The 14827-nt window shown below is 66.5% G+C and overlaps 2 protein-coding genes across 3 annotated transcripts in view; one reads left to right on the top strand and one right to left on the bottom strand.

The window, feature by feature from the left end:
• Positions 1-2092, bottom strand: part of LOC130017610 (collagen alpha-3(VI) chain-like) — a 42434-nt gene extending 40342 nt beyond the window's left edge. Inside the window, exon 1 of the mRNA XM_056108300.1 lies at positions 1988-2092. The gene's annotated coding sequence lies outside the window, so the exon portion shown is untranslated. The remainder of the gene's footprint in view (positions 1-1987) is intronic.
• RAB17 (RAB17, member RAS oncogene family) lies at positions 1972-12727 on the top strand. 2 transcript variants are annotated; one of them, XM_056108319.1, is made up of 6 exons: positions 1972-2064; positions 7973-8102; positions 10229-10380; positions 10769-10894; positions 11629-11722; positions 11880-12111. In XM_056108319.1, the coding sequence occupies exons 2-6, from the start codon at positions 7976-7978 to the stop codon at positions 11984-11986; spliced, it is 606 nt and encodes a 201-aa protein (XP_055964294.1). In that variant the 5' UTR covers positions 1972-2064; positions 7973-7975; the 3' UTR covers positions 11987-12111. The 2 variants fall into 2 exon arrangements, with proteins under 2 accessions (XP_055964294.1, XP_055964293.1); XM_056108318.1 differs by lacking the exon at positions 1972-2064 and adding an exon at positions 4108-4350 and having other exon boundaries at positions 11885-12727.
• Positions 12728-14827: the final 2100 nt, after the last annotated feature.

Here is a 14827-nt window from a genome sequence, read left to right as displayed (position 1 = left end):
CTGGGCCCGCAGTGGGTCCCCAGCCCCGCCAGGCGCCTTCTGAGGCAGCGGCTCCTTGAACCCGGCCCCAGCAGGCTGGCGTCTCTCTGCCAACACTTTCCACTTGGCGGGAGCGAAGACCCAAGCCCTGCCCTGCGCTCCTCGCCTCCACCCTGCCCACAGGAGAGCCCTGGCACTGCGGGCCCTGCCCTGCCCACCACCAGGCACCCGCCCTGGCCCTCTGCCCTCTGCTCCCGGGACTCCTTGGGGCCGCTCCCGGGGACTAAGACCCTGCAGAGACTTGGGGGGTCCGGACGGCGAGGCCAGCACACCCCGAGAGCAGACGTGCCGCCTCCAGCCCCGGGACTCCGGCAGCAGGCGCCAGGCCGGGGCCAGCGGCTCTCTGCTCTGGGGTCACTCCCAAGCCCTCGGCAAAGGCCCTTGTGCAAACAAAGCAGGTCCCCCGGGAGCAGTTTGGCAGGACACAAGCCCCTCCGCGCCCAGCCGCTGGGGGAACGTCGAGGGGGCGAGAGCCGTGGCAGAACGGAGACCCGCGCCCCTCGGGGACCCCGGCTGGCACAGGACCAGACACGGAGAAGCAGACAGAGGGGCGCGCTCAGGGCCCAACCCGGGGCCCTCCGACAGCCCCACCAGCCAACCCCGCGGTCTCGGGAAGGCGCTTACCCCAGGCAGAGCACAGTGAGGGGCGTGGGTCCCCGTGTCTGTCCCTGTCGCCTTAGGCTCAGGCCGAGCGCATGGTCCCGTCTGTCTGTCCGTCTCCTCCCTCTCCTCCCCCTCCCCCACCCCCTCCTCCTCCTCCTCCTCCTCCATCACCTTTGGGGCTGGGCCTACTGCAACAGAATGAATTTTGGAATTTTCTGGTGGGTCTCCGTAGTTCCCTACAGTGTTTTCCAACATTCTCTGGAGGAGAACAGGAAATGCATCCCCCCCACCACGCCCTCCTCGCCGCCTGGAAGGTTCTGGAGACTTCTCACTGCCCCCCCACCTCACCCGACCCACACGGCCACGGCAACCCCCACTCTGCAGTGAGCTCACGGCCGCTTCCCTATCTTCAGCCTGTGGGTGCCAGCGGGTGTGAGGCTGTCCATCTGTCCGTCCGTCTGTCAGTCCGGGCAGCTCTGGGCAGCAGCCTGTGGGGTCCCTGAACTCAGGCAGAACTCAGCATGTCGGGTGAGGTGTTGGCCCATTGTACAGATGCGAAGAGCCCCAGAGGGGGCAAAACACGCCCCTCCGGACACCCCGACCCCGTCCAGCACTGTCCCCATGCGGCCCCCAGGCATCAGGTCGCGGCTGCATTGGGAAGCCTCGGGGCTGGAGACCCCCCCTGAGTCCCCTTAAAGCAGGACTGGAGTGGGGGGCATGGGGTGGGGGTGGGGGCTGAGCTCCTGCCTCCCGGCCACCATGGGAGGCCCAGGGCTGTGGTACCCCAGGGTCAGCAGGCAGGAGCCCTCAGGGCGGGGGACAGCCCTGCACCCGGGTCCCTGCGGGTCTCCCTTGAGCGTGACCCCTGCCCGCCACTGTGCTGAGGAAATGCCCTGTGGGCCCGGACCCCAGGGCCCTGAGGCAGGGCCATGCACAGTCCGGAAGGGCTGGGAAGGGCAGAGACCCCAGTTCTCGGGACCAGACTCCAAGACACGCCCTGGGCCCAGCAGCCCTGCGGGAGTTCTGGAAAGTTCTGTCCCGCTCACCCCCCGGGAACAATGGCCGGTCCCGTCCCTGCATGCTCTCCGTCCGGTGCTCACTCTCCTCAGTCTGGGCTCCGGTGGTGCGGGGTGGGGGCCACTCCCCCCTGGCCAGAATGCGCACACGTGGCCTCCGCCCCCTCGGTGCTTCCCAGGGCATGTGGGCTCCTGCCCCTCAGGCACCCGCCGTTCCTCCTTCGGCTGGCCAGTGGCCACGCACCACGCCCTGGCCCGGGCCGGCCTGCCTGCAGCTCAGAGATCCCGGGACTTTTCCACCGAGATAAGCGAGGCCACGGCACCCGCACCTGTCCAGCTCGCTCCTGTCCAGCCCGCTCCTGTCCAGCTGCTCCTATCCAGCCCGCTTGGTCTGGACGCTCCGAAGGTCAGCACCTCCCACAGGGATCAGCGGCCACGCTCCTCCAAAGGGGCTTCGTGCCTCTGGGGGCCGCGGGGGACGTGGGGCTGAGGCTGGGAGGCGGCTTCTGAGACCTCAGAAAGGGACAGGCCGCGGGTGGAGGGGACAAAGGTCAGGTGGTGGGGGATGCGGCCAGTGCCCTGGCCAAGGCCATGGCTGCAGGGCCGGAGACAGGGCCGGGAACGACCAGCTCCAAACCCGCGTCTCCCCAGAGGGGCCCGGGAGACGCCCCGGGAGGAAGTTGGGGCATTTCCGGCCCCCACCAGAGCCTCCTGCCTCCTACGGTCCAGGCTCTTGGTCAGCCTACTGCCCCTCCACTGGGGAGTGCCCGGGGCTGGGCCACACGGCTGTTCCCCCTGACACAGAGCAGCGCCTGAGGACTGAGTCGAGGAGAACACGGGTGGGCCTGACCTCATCAGGGCCAAGGAGAGGGCAGGTGGGCCTGCCCTCATCAGGAACAAGGAGCGGGCAGGTGGTGCCGGCGGCCTGACTTAGTCAAGGGCTGTAAAGGTTCTAGAAGGTGCCTCTCCTGCTGGCCTGGAACAGGAAGCTGGGGCGTGTGACGAAGGGACAAGCTCCTGAGATCCGAGGTCAGGGCAGGGCGACAGAGCAGGGTCCTACGACAGCGAAGGGTGGGGGCGCACAGGGGGGTTCTGACTCCAGAGAGAGTCCGACCCGCACGCAGGGCCCGGACTGGGAGACGCAGGCGGCTGGCAGGGCCGTGCGGCTGAGGCTGCACTGAGGCTCGGGCACAGGGGACAGGTGTGAGGGCTACGCAGACCCAGGCCCAGCCCTAGCTCCGGGACCCCCGCCTCTAACTCTGGGCCCCCACGCCTAGCTCCGGGGCCCCCATCCTAGCCCTGGGACCCCTGCCCCTAGCTCCGGACACCCCCATCTCTGGGACCCGCGCCCCTAGTTCTAGGACCCCCGCCCCTCTCTACCGGACCCCCACCCTAGCTCCGCAGCCCAGGGCACAGGTCCCAGAACATCTGGTCTGTCCTTGTCCTTTGCTTTGTCCCAGTGAGAGCTGCGCCCCGAGGGTCTATGGGTCCTGCCATCCTCCTGCGGGCTGCATCTGCGGGGGGCTTGGCTCCCACGTGTCCCCTGCTCCCAGTGGCTGTGACTGACCCGGGGGTGCCCCTCTGGCTCCCTGTCTCTGCTTGCTGGCTGGTCACAGCAGCCACTGTTCCTGCACCCGTGTCCTGCCCTGGCCTCTGGCCCCCCCGGCCTCCCCCGCGGGCCAGGACACTCCAGGGCCCTGCCTCACACCATGACGACGCCTCCCTTCCCCGACCTTTAGGGGTGGGCGGTGGGTTTCCTGGGGTCCCCACCTCTGCTCTGGTGACCCCCTGCTCAGTGTCCTGGCCGCCCCCTCATGCCCCCAGAGCCTTTGAGGGCCCCACTCCAGCCTGGGGTCTGGTGAGCAGAGCAGGTGGGGGCCTGGCCCGCAGACCCCGGGGCCAGGCCTGAGGTTGGTCAGCTCAGGGGGCCAAAGTGGCTGCACCCCAGAACTATTCAGGGTCAGAACTGGACCCACCCGGGCCACAGGCAAACAGTGATGTCCACCCCGGCCCTGGCTTCTCGTGGGGGGCAAGTGGGGAGAAACCCAGTGAGCCCCCAGGGAGGCGGGACCCTGCAGCAGCCGCCTGGGGGCAGCCAGGTCGCCTGCCCAGACCAGAGCCCAAGGGCAGGGAAATCTGGTCGTCTTGGGGCTTCCAGCCCAGGGCCAGGCTCGTGAGTGACCCCTCACGTGCATGTCCCCAACAACACCGCTCAAGCGGCTGTGCCCACTCGAACTAGCCAGGCTCCTTGGTGCCCTGGGTGTGCTCAGAGGGGAGAGAGCAGGAAGTCCCGCCTCCCCTGGTCGCCTGTGTGTGTGTGTGGGGGGGAGGTCAAAGCTCAGTGGGAAGTCCTGGGGTCAAAGGTCAGCGGGAAGTCCACCCCCGGGTGGCCTGGCCTGGGGCCCTGACTGCAGAGTAGGCCGGGGCAGGTCTGGGTCCCAGAGCAGCTGCTTCCCCGATGACACCCCGAGGCTGCAGCCGACACAGCAGGGTCAGTGGGGGACACTAGGAGGACCAGCTCCAGGACGCCCTTGGGGTGGCCCCACTGGGTCACGTGACCCGCTGGACCTTGTCCCCAGCCTGACCCGGGGCTGGGCGGCCCCGCCTCCAGCCAAGCCTGCAGCCACACCCAGCGGCCGTGCAGGAACCACCGGGACCCAGGGGACGGCAGGGCCACCAGGCCTGGGAACAGGTGAGTCACATACACACAGCACACCGTGTCTGTGTCATTGCACTATGCGAGTGTCTCCGAGTGTGTCTGTGTGTACTGAGTGTGTCTGCCTGCTTGTCCGTGAGTGTCTGTGTGTGTGTGTGTCTGTGTGTGTTTACACCTATGTGAGTGTCTGCGAGTGCCTGTGTGTGTGTTTACATCTACGCATCTACGTGTCTCCATGTATGTCTGTGTGTAGCTGTGTGTGTGTCTGTGTGCTTGTCTGAGAGTGTCTGTATGTGTTTACATCTGTGTGAGTGTCTCCATGTGTGTCTGTGTGTTTAGATCTATGTGAGTGTCTCCGTGTGTGTGTGTCCGCGTGTGTCTACCTGCTTGTTTATGAGTGTCTGTGTGTGTGTCTGTGTGTTTACATCTACATGAGTGTCTTCGTGTGTGTCTGTGTGTGTCTGCATCCTTGTCTCTGTGTGTCTGTGTGTTTACATCTGCATGAGTGTCTCCATGTGTGTCTGTGTATAGCTGTGTGTGTGTGTCTGTGTATTTACACCTACTTGAGTGTCTCCGTGTGTGTCTGTGTGTGTGTCTGTGTGTGCGTTTACATCTGTGTGAGTGTCTCTGTGTCTGTGCGTGTCTGCGTCCTTGTCGGTGAGTGTCTGTGAGTTTCTGTGTGTTTACATCTGCATGAGTGTCTCTGTGTGTGTCTGTGTGCATTCACATCTGAGCATGTCTGTGTGTCCATGGCCATGTGTCTGTGTGTTCATGGCCATGTGTCTGTGTGTGTGTGTGTCAGAAATACCTGTGTGTGTCCATGTCAGTGTGTGTCCGTGTGCCTGCATGCTGTGTCTGTGACTCTCTATGTGTTTGTGTGTCCATGTCTGTGCGCATGTATGTGTGTGCCCGTGACCCAGTGGGCAAAGTGAGGATGGAAACCTGGGATTCCTTCTGGGGACCCTGTGGCTGGGAAGCTTCTGGAAGGAGCCACTTTCCTGGGGCCTTGGGGTCTGTCTAGGCCCTGGGAGAGATGGGGGCGGGAGGAGGTGCCCCCAGGACTGTCTCAGCCGACTCAGGTGCTCGAGGGAGAACTAGGCAGGTGGAGGCGGGGGCAGGTGCACACCCTGACCACCAGGTGAGCTGGAGGGGGACCTGCTGTGTGGCCGCCAGGGAGGGCGGGACCTCTGATGTGCCCCCAGACCCTCCACCATGTCCCCTCAGCACAAGGCTCCCTCCAAGCACTGAGGGCAGAGTTGAGGGTGCAAAGGGTGCTGATGGGTGGCAGAGGCATGTCCCCTGGCAGGTGACCCCAGGCCCCGCCCAGTCAGCTAAGAGCAGGGCGAGGGGTCACCTGGGCGTGGACACTGGTTCCTCTCACACAGCACAGAGCGGATCCTGTTTGTTCTTTCCTGACATGCAGGGCGTGGTCCCGCCTCCAGGCTGATGTTCCGGCTCTCTGGGAAAGCCTGGAGACCCTCTTGGCAGCGGAGAGGCTGCTGGATGCGGGGGGGGGGGGGGGGGGGGGGGGGAGGGGGCGTGAGGCTGTCCTGGGTCCAGTGGGGAGAGCGGGGTTTCACCAGGAGCCGCTGGGCCCTCTCCATCCCTGCCCCTGCATCCCGTCCAGTAGGCTCTGGGCCAAGGTTTGCTTCTCCTGGGGGAGTCTGACACGAGCAGCAGGGGGACTCGCGTGGGCAGGACCCTCGCCCTCGCTTTCTGGGGGCTCAGGAATGGTCTCGTGTCAGCAGGGGCCTTAGATACGTACCAGATGGCCACAGGGCAGTACAGGGAGCTCCAACGGTCCATGCTCATATTGGGTGGGGCCCACAGCCATGGTGCTCAGGGTGTCGCCAGGCTCCTGCTCAGGGTCACTCCCGTTGGCCACATGTGATGCTAGGGATGGAGCCTGGGTGGGTGGGACAGGGCCCGCCCTCCCCGCCCTCCCCACTGTGCTCCCGAGCTGCTGGGACTGAGGGAGAGCGAGTGCACCGGGTCCCAGGCGGTTCTGAGTTTCAAATCCCCGATGTCTAAGTCGCCCCCTTGGCCTGAGCGTCCCAGCACCCATGTCCCACTCCTCCCACCCATCACCAGCCTTCCTCCTCCCCCACCTGCCCCTCACCCCTCCTCCCTCCACCCTTCCCATCTTCTACCCATCCCCCGTCCAGCCAGCCCCTCCTCCCTTCACCCACTCTCCCCCCATCTGCTTCTCATCCACCGACCCGCCCTCCATCCCTCCATCCTCCGTCCCTCCTCTGCTCCCCGTCCGTCCTCCACCCACCCACACCCCATCCACCCCGTCCGTCCTTCCATCCTCCATCTGTCGCTTATCGTCCGTCCCTCCATCCTGGTCCATCCACCCCCATCCACCCGCCCGTCCTTCCTCCATCCATTCTTCCCTCTGTTTGTATCTGTCAGTCCAGCCTCCACGTCCCCTTCGTCCTTTCTCTGTCCCCAGCCTTTGTCCCTCCTTTCCCCGTGCCCCACAGATCATGTATCATCCTCCGTTCATCCTCCATCCGCCACCCATCATCCAGCCCTCCCAGCCTCCTGTCCTTCCTTCCTCCTCTAGCTCCATGGGTACTAGCTCTGTTGGTACTTAGCTCTGTGGGCATCTACTTCGGTGGGCACCTAGCTCTGTGGGCATCTGGCTCTGTGGGTACTTAGCTCTGAGTACTTAGCCATGTGGGTACTTATCTCTGTGAGTACTTAGCTCTGGGGTTACCTAGCTCTGTCGGCATCTAGCCCTGTGGGTACCTAGCTCTGTAGGTACCTAGGTCTGTGGGTACTTAGCGCTGTGAGTACTTAGTCATGTGGGTACTTATCTATAGAGTACTTAGCTCTGTAGGTACCTAGGTCTGTGGGTACTTAGCTCCATGGGTACCTAGCTCTGTGGGTACTTAACTCTGTGGGTACCTAGCTCTGTGGGAACTTAGCTCAGTGGGTACTTAGCTCTGTGGGTACCTAGGTCTGTGGGTACTTAGCTCTGTGAGTACTTAGCCATGTGGGTACTTATCTCTAGAGTACTTAGCTCTGTGGGTACCTAACTCTGTAGGTACCTAGGTCTGTGGGTACTTAGCTCTGTGAGTACTTAGCCACGTGGGTACTTATCTCTATGAGTACTTAGCTCTGTGGGTACCTAGGTCTGTAGGTACCTAGGTCTGTGGGTACTTAGCTCTGTGAGTACTTAGCCACGTGGGTACTTATCTCTATGAGTACTTAGCTCTGTGGGTACCTAAGTCTGTAGGTACCTAGGTCTGTGGGTACTTAGCTCTGTGAGTACTTAGCCACGTGGGTACTTATCTCTATGAGTACTTAGCTCTGTGGGTACCTAGGTCTGTAGGTACCTAGGTCTGTGGGTACTTAGCTCCATGGGTACTTAGCTCCATGGTTACCTAGCTCTGTGGGTACTTAGCTCTGTGGGTACCTAGCTCTGGGGTACTTAGCTCAGTTGCTGATTTAGACCGGGACTGTAATCTTCCCCCGAGTCCCCGGGCCAGTGCTGGGCGCAGACTCTGGCCTGGGCCTCGGTGCTCTTGGAGCACTGCTTCCCCCATGGCCCCAGGCCCCGTGCTGCTTCAGGGCTGGCACCTGGCCCGGCCCGGCGAGGCAAAGGTGTGCGTGGAGCAGCCCGGCCTGGGGTGACCCCGCTGTCCCGCAGGTCATGGGGCCGCCGGCCGGGCCCCACGTCTTCAAGCTGGTGCTCCTGGGAAGCGAGTCGGTGGGCAAGTCCAGCCTGGCGCTGCGCTACGTGAGGAACGACTTCCGCAGCATCCTGCCCACCGTGGGCTGTGAGTGTGGCGGCCGGGGGTCCCTGTGGGTGCGGGGGGCTGGCAGGCAGCGGGGCCGGTGGGACGGGCCGTCCGCTGGGTGTGACCGCGCCCTGGAGACTCCGCGCCGCTCGCCGGCACCCGCCCTGGCAGGCTCTGCTCTGCCCCGACTCAGTTTCCCTGCACGGGGAGCAGGAGGAGGGGCTGCGCCTGGCTCCCACAGGGGCTTCCGGGCACCACTGGGCTGTGCCCCTCCACGTCCCCCCCGGGCGCCTGGGGACACGACCACGGTGGGAAGAACTTCCCCTCCAGGGAGCTGCAGCTCTGAGTCAGTCACTCAGCCCTTCACTCACTCCTCCCTCCTCCCTCCCTCCTCCACCCCTACTCCTCCATCCTTCATCCTTCCTGCCTGCTCCTTTATCGCCTCCCCCCTCCATCCCTTCACTCCCTCACTCCCTCCCTCCCTCACTCCTCCTTCGCTCCGTCCTTCACTGGGGGGCAGCGCCCAGCTTCTCGGCGGACCCCCACCCGAGGAGCGGGGCACAGAGGAGGTCCAGGCGTCGGCTGGGGGCTCCAGCTTCCCAGGGTGCCCGAGATGCAGAGACCAGGGGGACGGCTGGGCTCGTGCCCTCCGTGTCCTCGGGCTCAGCCTCCGAAACCCCGCGGCTGGCCGGGCAGCTCGTGGCCACGGCCTGGGGAGGGGGAGGAGGGGCAGGGCACGCCCAGGGACCTTGAGCAGGTGAATGCCCGCGAGTGACTGTTTGCCAGAATCTTCCAGCGGTGGCAGCCCAGGCGCGCCCACGCGGAGCAGTGCGGGGTCACCACCCGGGCCCAGCACATCCACGGTCGGGCCCAGGGCCCTGCCCACGGCCCCTGCCCAGGCCCTGCCCACGGCCCACCCATGCCCAACACCCCGCGTCGGCGCCCAGTCCCCGCCACGATCCACCCATGCCCCGCCCACGGCCCCGCCCAGTCCCTTCCCACGCCCCACCCACATCCCACCCAGGCACCGCCCACTGTCCCACCCAGGCCCAGCACACGTGTCTCACCCAGTCTGGCCCATGGCCCCGCCAGGTTTCGCCCACGGCCCCGCCCACAACCCCAATTACAGCCCCGCCCACTGCCACGCCCATGCCCTGGCCCGTTCCCGCCCATGGCCTCGCCCAGTTCCTGCCCACGCCCCACCCACCCTGGCAGGCTCTGCTCTGCCCCGACCCAGGCACTGCCCAGGCACTGCCCACTGCCTCACCCAGGCCCAGCACATGGGCCCACCCACAGTCTGGCCCACGGCCCCGCCCCTGGCCCCGCCCCCTCGACCCCGCCCCCCGACCGCGCCCAGGCCCCGCCCAGGATTCACGGCCCCGCCCAGACCACGCCCCAGGCCCTCAGCCCTGCCCAGCTCCCGCCCAGACCCCGCCCAGGAGTCACGGCCCCGCCCAGACCCCGCCCAGGAGTCACGGCCCCGCCCAGGCCCCGCCCCAGGCCCTCAGCCCTGCCCAGCTCCCGCCCAGACCCCGCCCAGGAGTCACGGCCCCGCCCAGGCCCCGCCCCAGGCCCTCAGCCCCGCCCAGGCCCCGCCCAGGATTCACGGCTCCACCCACGGCCCCGCCCAGGCCCCGCCCCAGGCCCTCAGCCCTGCCCAGCTCCCGCCCAGACCCCGCCCAGGAGTCACGGCCCCGCCCAGGCCCCGCCCCACGACCTCAGCCCTGCCCAGGCCCCGCCCAGAAACCACGGCCCCGCCCACGGCCCCGCCCAGGCCCCCCTCATGCCCCAGTGCCTGTGGCCGCCCACGATCCCTGGCATGAGGGGCCTTGGGTCGGGGCCTTCCATAGTGCACAGACTGTGGGTGCTGGAGCCCAGAGAGTGGGGACGCCACTAGGCCCCCTGTCAGGTCCCGGCGAGGGAGCCGCAGGGCCACAGCGGGGCTGGGGGACGGGCCCAGGGGGCGAGGGCAGCTCCCGGGCAGGAGCTCTGTCTGATTCTCTTGGAGCACCTGCGTGAGCTGCTGGAGCTCTGACACCCGTGGGCCCCGGCCCTGATGCCCCCCCATGCCCGGCCCTCGACACCCTGCCGCCTGGGCTTCCTGGTCCCCGACTCCACCACGCCCCAGCAGGCCGGCCCCCTGAGCCTCTGCGCCCCCCTTTCAGGCGCTTTCCTCACCAAGGAGCTGGCGGTGGGCCCCGCGGCTGTCAGGCTGGAGATCTGGGACACGGCGGGCCAGGAGAAGTACCACAGCGTCTGCCGCCTGTACTTCCGGGGCGCCCACGCAGCGGTGCTGGTGTATGACGTCGCCCGGAAGGTGAGGCTCGGGGGCCTCCCACCAGACCCGGGGGCAGCAAGGAGGGCTTCCAGGAGGAGGCTCAAGGGGGACTGGCCTTGTGGGAGAGGATGGAGTGGTGCAGGACCCTGGGGGTGTGGGGCGCAGGGCAGTACCGGCCACCTAGGGTGTGGACACAGTGCCTAGGGTCGGGGTTTGGGGCTCCAGCTCTTCCCGGACTGTCCCCTGAGGTCCTGGGGCGGCCAGGAGGGAGGCTTTGGGGCTCAGCAGGAAAGGATGTCGGAAACCAGGGCTCCGGGGTCCACCCACAGCCAGTCCCTGGGTCTGCCCCTGGCCCTGGCCCCGCCTCCAGGTCCACCGTGAGCCCCCAGCCCACTGGGCAGTAGGGCTGACCCTGCGCTGTGCCCAGGACTCGCTGGAGCAGGCCCGGCGCTGGCTGCAGGAGCTGCGGCAGGAGACGGGCCCCGAGGACGTGCTGGTCATGCTGGTGGGCAACAAGGCGGACCTCGGCCCCGAGCGGGAGGTGACTGTGCAGGTGGGCCACGCTCCGGGCCCTGCATGCCGCCACACGCGTCCCTCTTCTGTGTGGACACACCACGCATGCCCCACCCGAGTGAGGGGCCCGGCCTCTCAGGGTCAGCAGTGGGCGGCCCGCAGGGGTCCGCAGGCTCCAGCACCTCACCTGCTCAGGGGACAGACACGCGGCCCAGCCTACGGGAACGTGTGGGCGGGACACGGGCTCTGCGGCAGGAGAGTGTGGGACTGGGGGTGTGCAGGTCTGAGTGTAGATGTGACTGTGTAGGTATATATAGGTGTGTGTAGGTGAGTGTATGTGTGTTGGTGTGTGTAGGTGTGAGTGTGTGTGAGTGTAGGTCGGTGTAGGTGTGAGTGTGTACAAGGGTGTGTGTGTGTGTGTGTGTGTGTGTGTGTGTGTGTCTCCGAGGAACTGAGCAGAGGCTGCAGGAACTCAGAATTTGGGGGTGAGGGCAGAGAAGGAGGCAGGGTGGGGTGGATGAACACTTAGAGGCGAGTTTGGGGGGCCCATGGGGGCCGGGACCCTCTGTCTCTCCTTCCTGTCCCTCAGGGGCAGCTAGAAACAGGAGAGGGTTTGGGTTTGGGTGCGGGCGTGCTGCCTCTCGGGGTCCCACCTAGAGGCCACGGCCACTTCAGCCCAAGGAGCCGGAAAGGGTAGGGGACCCGCCCAGGACCCTGGCCCTGGGCAGGGGAGGGGCCGTGCTGGGCGCTGGTGAAGGTTGGGCCGGCCCGCAGGAGGGGCAGGGGCTGGCCGAGAGCCAGGGGCTGCTGTTCTCCGAGGCCTCGGCCCTGCGGGGCAACGGCGTCGCCGAGCTCTTCAGTGCTGTGGGTGAGTGGGGTCCCCTGGCCCATCCTATGGGGGGAGTGGGGTCCCCCTGCCCCGTCTGGCTCTTCTCCGCTTCCTGGGACCCCCTAACCTCGGTCGGGCTCGCCTGGGGTCCCTGGGGGGAGGCGGGGGCTTCTCCCCCTGAAGCCCACCCCCACAGCGCAGGAGCTACTACGGAGGGAGCAGCAGAAGGAGGACGCGGGGCCCCGGGGGGACGCACGGCTGCCCCTGGACGGACGCCCTGCCCGGCAGTGCTGCGCCCGCTAGGACAGCGCCCGGAGAGGGGCCGGCCTGTCCCCCCGGCCTCGTGGGCCCACCACCAGGCTCTGTGTGGACGAGAATGTGGCTTCTTCCTGGGGCGCGGTGCCCCTAACACCCCGACCTGCCCCGGGCCCAGCCCAGGAGGGCATGTCCTGCCCGGCGCAACCTGTGGACACGGCCCTTCCCAGGCCCTGCGACCCCCTGGACTCAGAGCTCAAGGCCACACCCTGTCCCCCACCAGCTGAGGCCACTGTCCTGAACCCCTTGCTGCCTCTGGGACCCACTGCCCATGTCTGGGGGCACTCTGAGCTCGTCCCACAAGCGGCCGCTGAGTGTGTGCTGACCTGTTGTGACGGGTCGCCCTGGAAATGTGCGTGTTCCCCCGGGAGCCCAGGGGCAGCCCTGGCACCCACCAGCCCGGGGCACTTGGGCCCGTCTCATGGCAGCTTCTGAACCCCCCCACCCCACAAGGCCCTTCTCGGGCAGGGGTGAGTCTGGGGGGTCTCAGCGCTCTGAGGGGGCCCTCGGGCACTGAAGTTGCGTGTCTGCACACACCCCTGGCCTGAGGGGCGCGGGCCTGGTGCCTTGGGAGCTGAGCTCAGCCCTGGACACCAGGTGGCGCTAGCGGCCCCGACAGTCGCGTCCTGTGTTTTTCCCGCAATCTTGGCTTCCGTTCCCGTTTCTCAGGCCCTCCACCTCAGGGGGTGGCGGGTGCGTGTACGTGTACAGGTGTGGGCATATGTAAACACGGTGTGCAAGCATGGTCGAGCATTTCATTGTATGCACAGGGACATACAAACACGTGCACACACCACACGGACACACTCACACACATGCACATGGACACAGACACGCACACACGGCACAGATGCACACGTGGGTACACACATGAACACAGGAACGTACACAAATGCACATGGCACGGACGCACACACACAGGCACACACATGCCCACAGACGTTCACACACACAGCACAGATGCACACACAGGCACACGCACACAGACACACATGTGGGTACACACATGGACACAGGCACACACACATGCACATGGCACAGACTCACACAGGCACACACATGCACACAGACGTGCACACACATGGTACAGATGCACACACGGGCACATGCACACAGACACACACATGGGTACACACATGCACAACATGTAGACACAGACACACGTGCACCCCTGAGAGGCAGATGCTTTATTGGGGGAGGGAGGTGGGGCTGGGCGGGGCCCTCAGTGCCCTAGGGGGCCATGCTGCCCCCCTCCAGGCCAGGGATGACCCATCTCCTCCGCGGTGCCAGCTGGGTGCTGCGGCCCGGGGCGTGTCTCCTGCGGCCGAAGCGTCCCACGGGCCGGATCCCGCGGCCCCTGTACCAGGTGGCATCGATGTCGGGGGCTGTGGAGGGAAGGAGGCGGGTCCACTGATCGGGGGTCCACCCCCCGCCCCCTCGGAAGGAGGCCCTGGGACAGCCCCAGAGGCGCCCAAGAGGCTGGACACTCACCGTGGACCTCCATGGAGCGCGGGGGTCCCCGGCTCACGGCCCCCCCCAGCGCCAGGCCCAGCAGCAGCAAGCAGAGGAGAGCGGCCGGCAGCACCTTCATCCTCGACGGCTCTGCGGGGCGGCCTGGCCGGGCACACGGAGGGCCTGTGAGTGTCGGGCGCGTGTGTGCGGGTCTGGCCGTGCACACACAGATGTGCGCTTGTGGAAGCCTGTGTGACTGTCCAGGCGTGTGTGCACATGAGCTGTGGTTTGCATGCGTGTGCACGTGAGCGGTCTGTGTGCAGTGCCAGCAGGCGTGCGGGGCTGAGTCTGCAGCAGGCTCGGGGCGAGCTGGGGTGTCAGGACCACTCTGTCCCCCTGCTGGGTGGTGTCCCCGCCAGGAGCGCCCCTTCCCCGGGCACCACCCACACCTGCAGCTCTGGGGGCCCCGCCGGGCCCAGGCTCGTCTCCTGGGGAGTCTCGGCTCAGTGCCCCCTGCTCCCGCCGGAGTCACTCTGTGCCCTCCGGCCTCAGATGCCGGGTGGGGGGACCCGTGGGGGGGCCCAGATCCAGGGGGTGGAGGCACTGCTGAAGGGGGAGGGGGAGGTGAAAGAGAGGAGGACGCAGAGAGGGGGGAGAGGGAGAGGGAGAGTGGGGGAGGGTCACCTCTGCACCCCTGCAGTGGGGACACTCAGAGACAGGAGAAAGGCAGGGCAGGGCGGGGGTAGGCCTGCACGCACACCCCAGGGTGCCCACCCCTCTGCTGGTTAGCTAGGAGTCCCACGCCTAGGGGAGGAACCGAGGCCAGCACCCAGCTGCTGGACGCCCCGGCCCCCTACTCCTGGACACCCCAGCCTCGGCTGCTGGACGCCCTGGCCGCCCTCTCCCCGGATCGCGGCCCAGCGCCCTGTTACTCACGCTGAGCCTCGGGGTGGCGGCGCCGTCTGGAGCAGAGGTGACCCAGATTTCCGGCACGTCCTTTTATAGAGGGGACGACGCAGCCCCCGCCCCCTGCGTCCCCCTCCGGGGTCGGGCCAGGAAACGATCTTTTTTCTTGGCTTCTCCCATTCTGTCCGGAGACGCTCGTCAGCCCGGGACTGTCCCTTCCCGGGCGACGTAATTTCATTGTGGCTGGGCTCGAGCCGCATTAGCTGCCTCCGCTGGCCCCGGGCACTGGGGCGGACACGGGCTGACGTCCGACGGGCCCACGCGCCCAGCCCCCGCGCCCCTGAGGAGGAGCTGGTGGCCGCGTCCAGGGCTCGCCCCGTGCTCACCTGTGCTGTGTGTGTGTGAGTGTGTGTGCTCTACACGTGCGCAGGGTTAGGCCATGCACACACACTCAACACGCATGATGTGCCT

The sequence above is a fragment of the Sorex fumeus genome, unplaced genomic scaffold (genome assembly GCF_029834395.1).
Source record: "Sorex fumeus unplaced genomic scaffold, SorFum_2.1 ptg000207l, whole genome shotgun sequence".
Classification (NCBI taxonomy): Eukaryota; Metazoa; Chordata; class Mammalia; order Eulipotyphla; family Soricidae; genus Sorex; species Sorex fumeus.
Note: the sequence above shows the minus strand (reverse complement) of the source record. Positions and strands in the feature narration are given on the sequence as shown.

Coding starts and splice junctions, on each gene's coding strand:
- RAB17 (XM_056108318.1), top strand. CDS start 7,976: ATGGGGCCGCCGGCCGGGCCCCACGTCTTCAAGCTGGTGCTCCTGGGA. Junction 8,103..10,228: donor CATCCTGCCCACCGTGGGCT/GTGAGTGTGGCG, acceptor CCCCCCTTTCAG/GCGCTTTCCTCACCAAGGAG. Junction 10,381..10,768: donor TGTATGACGTCGCCCGGAAG/GTGAGGCTCGGG, acceptor CGCTGTGCCCAG/GACTCGCTGGAGCAGGCCCG.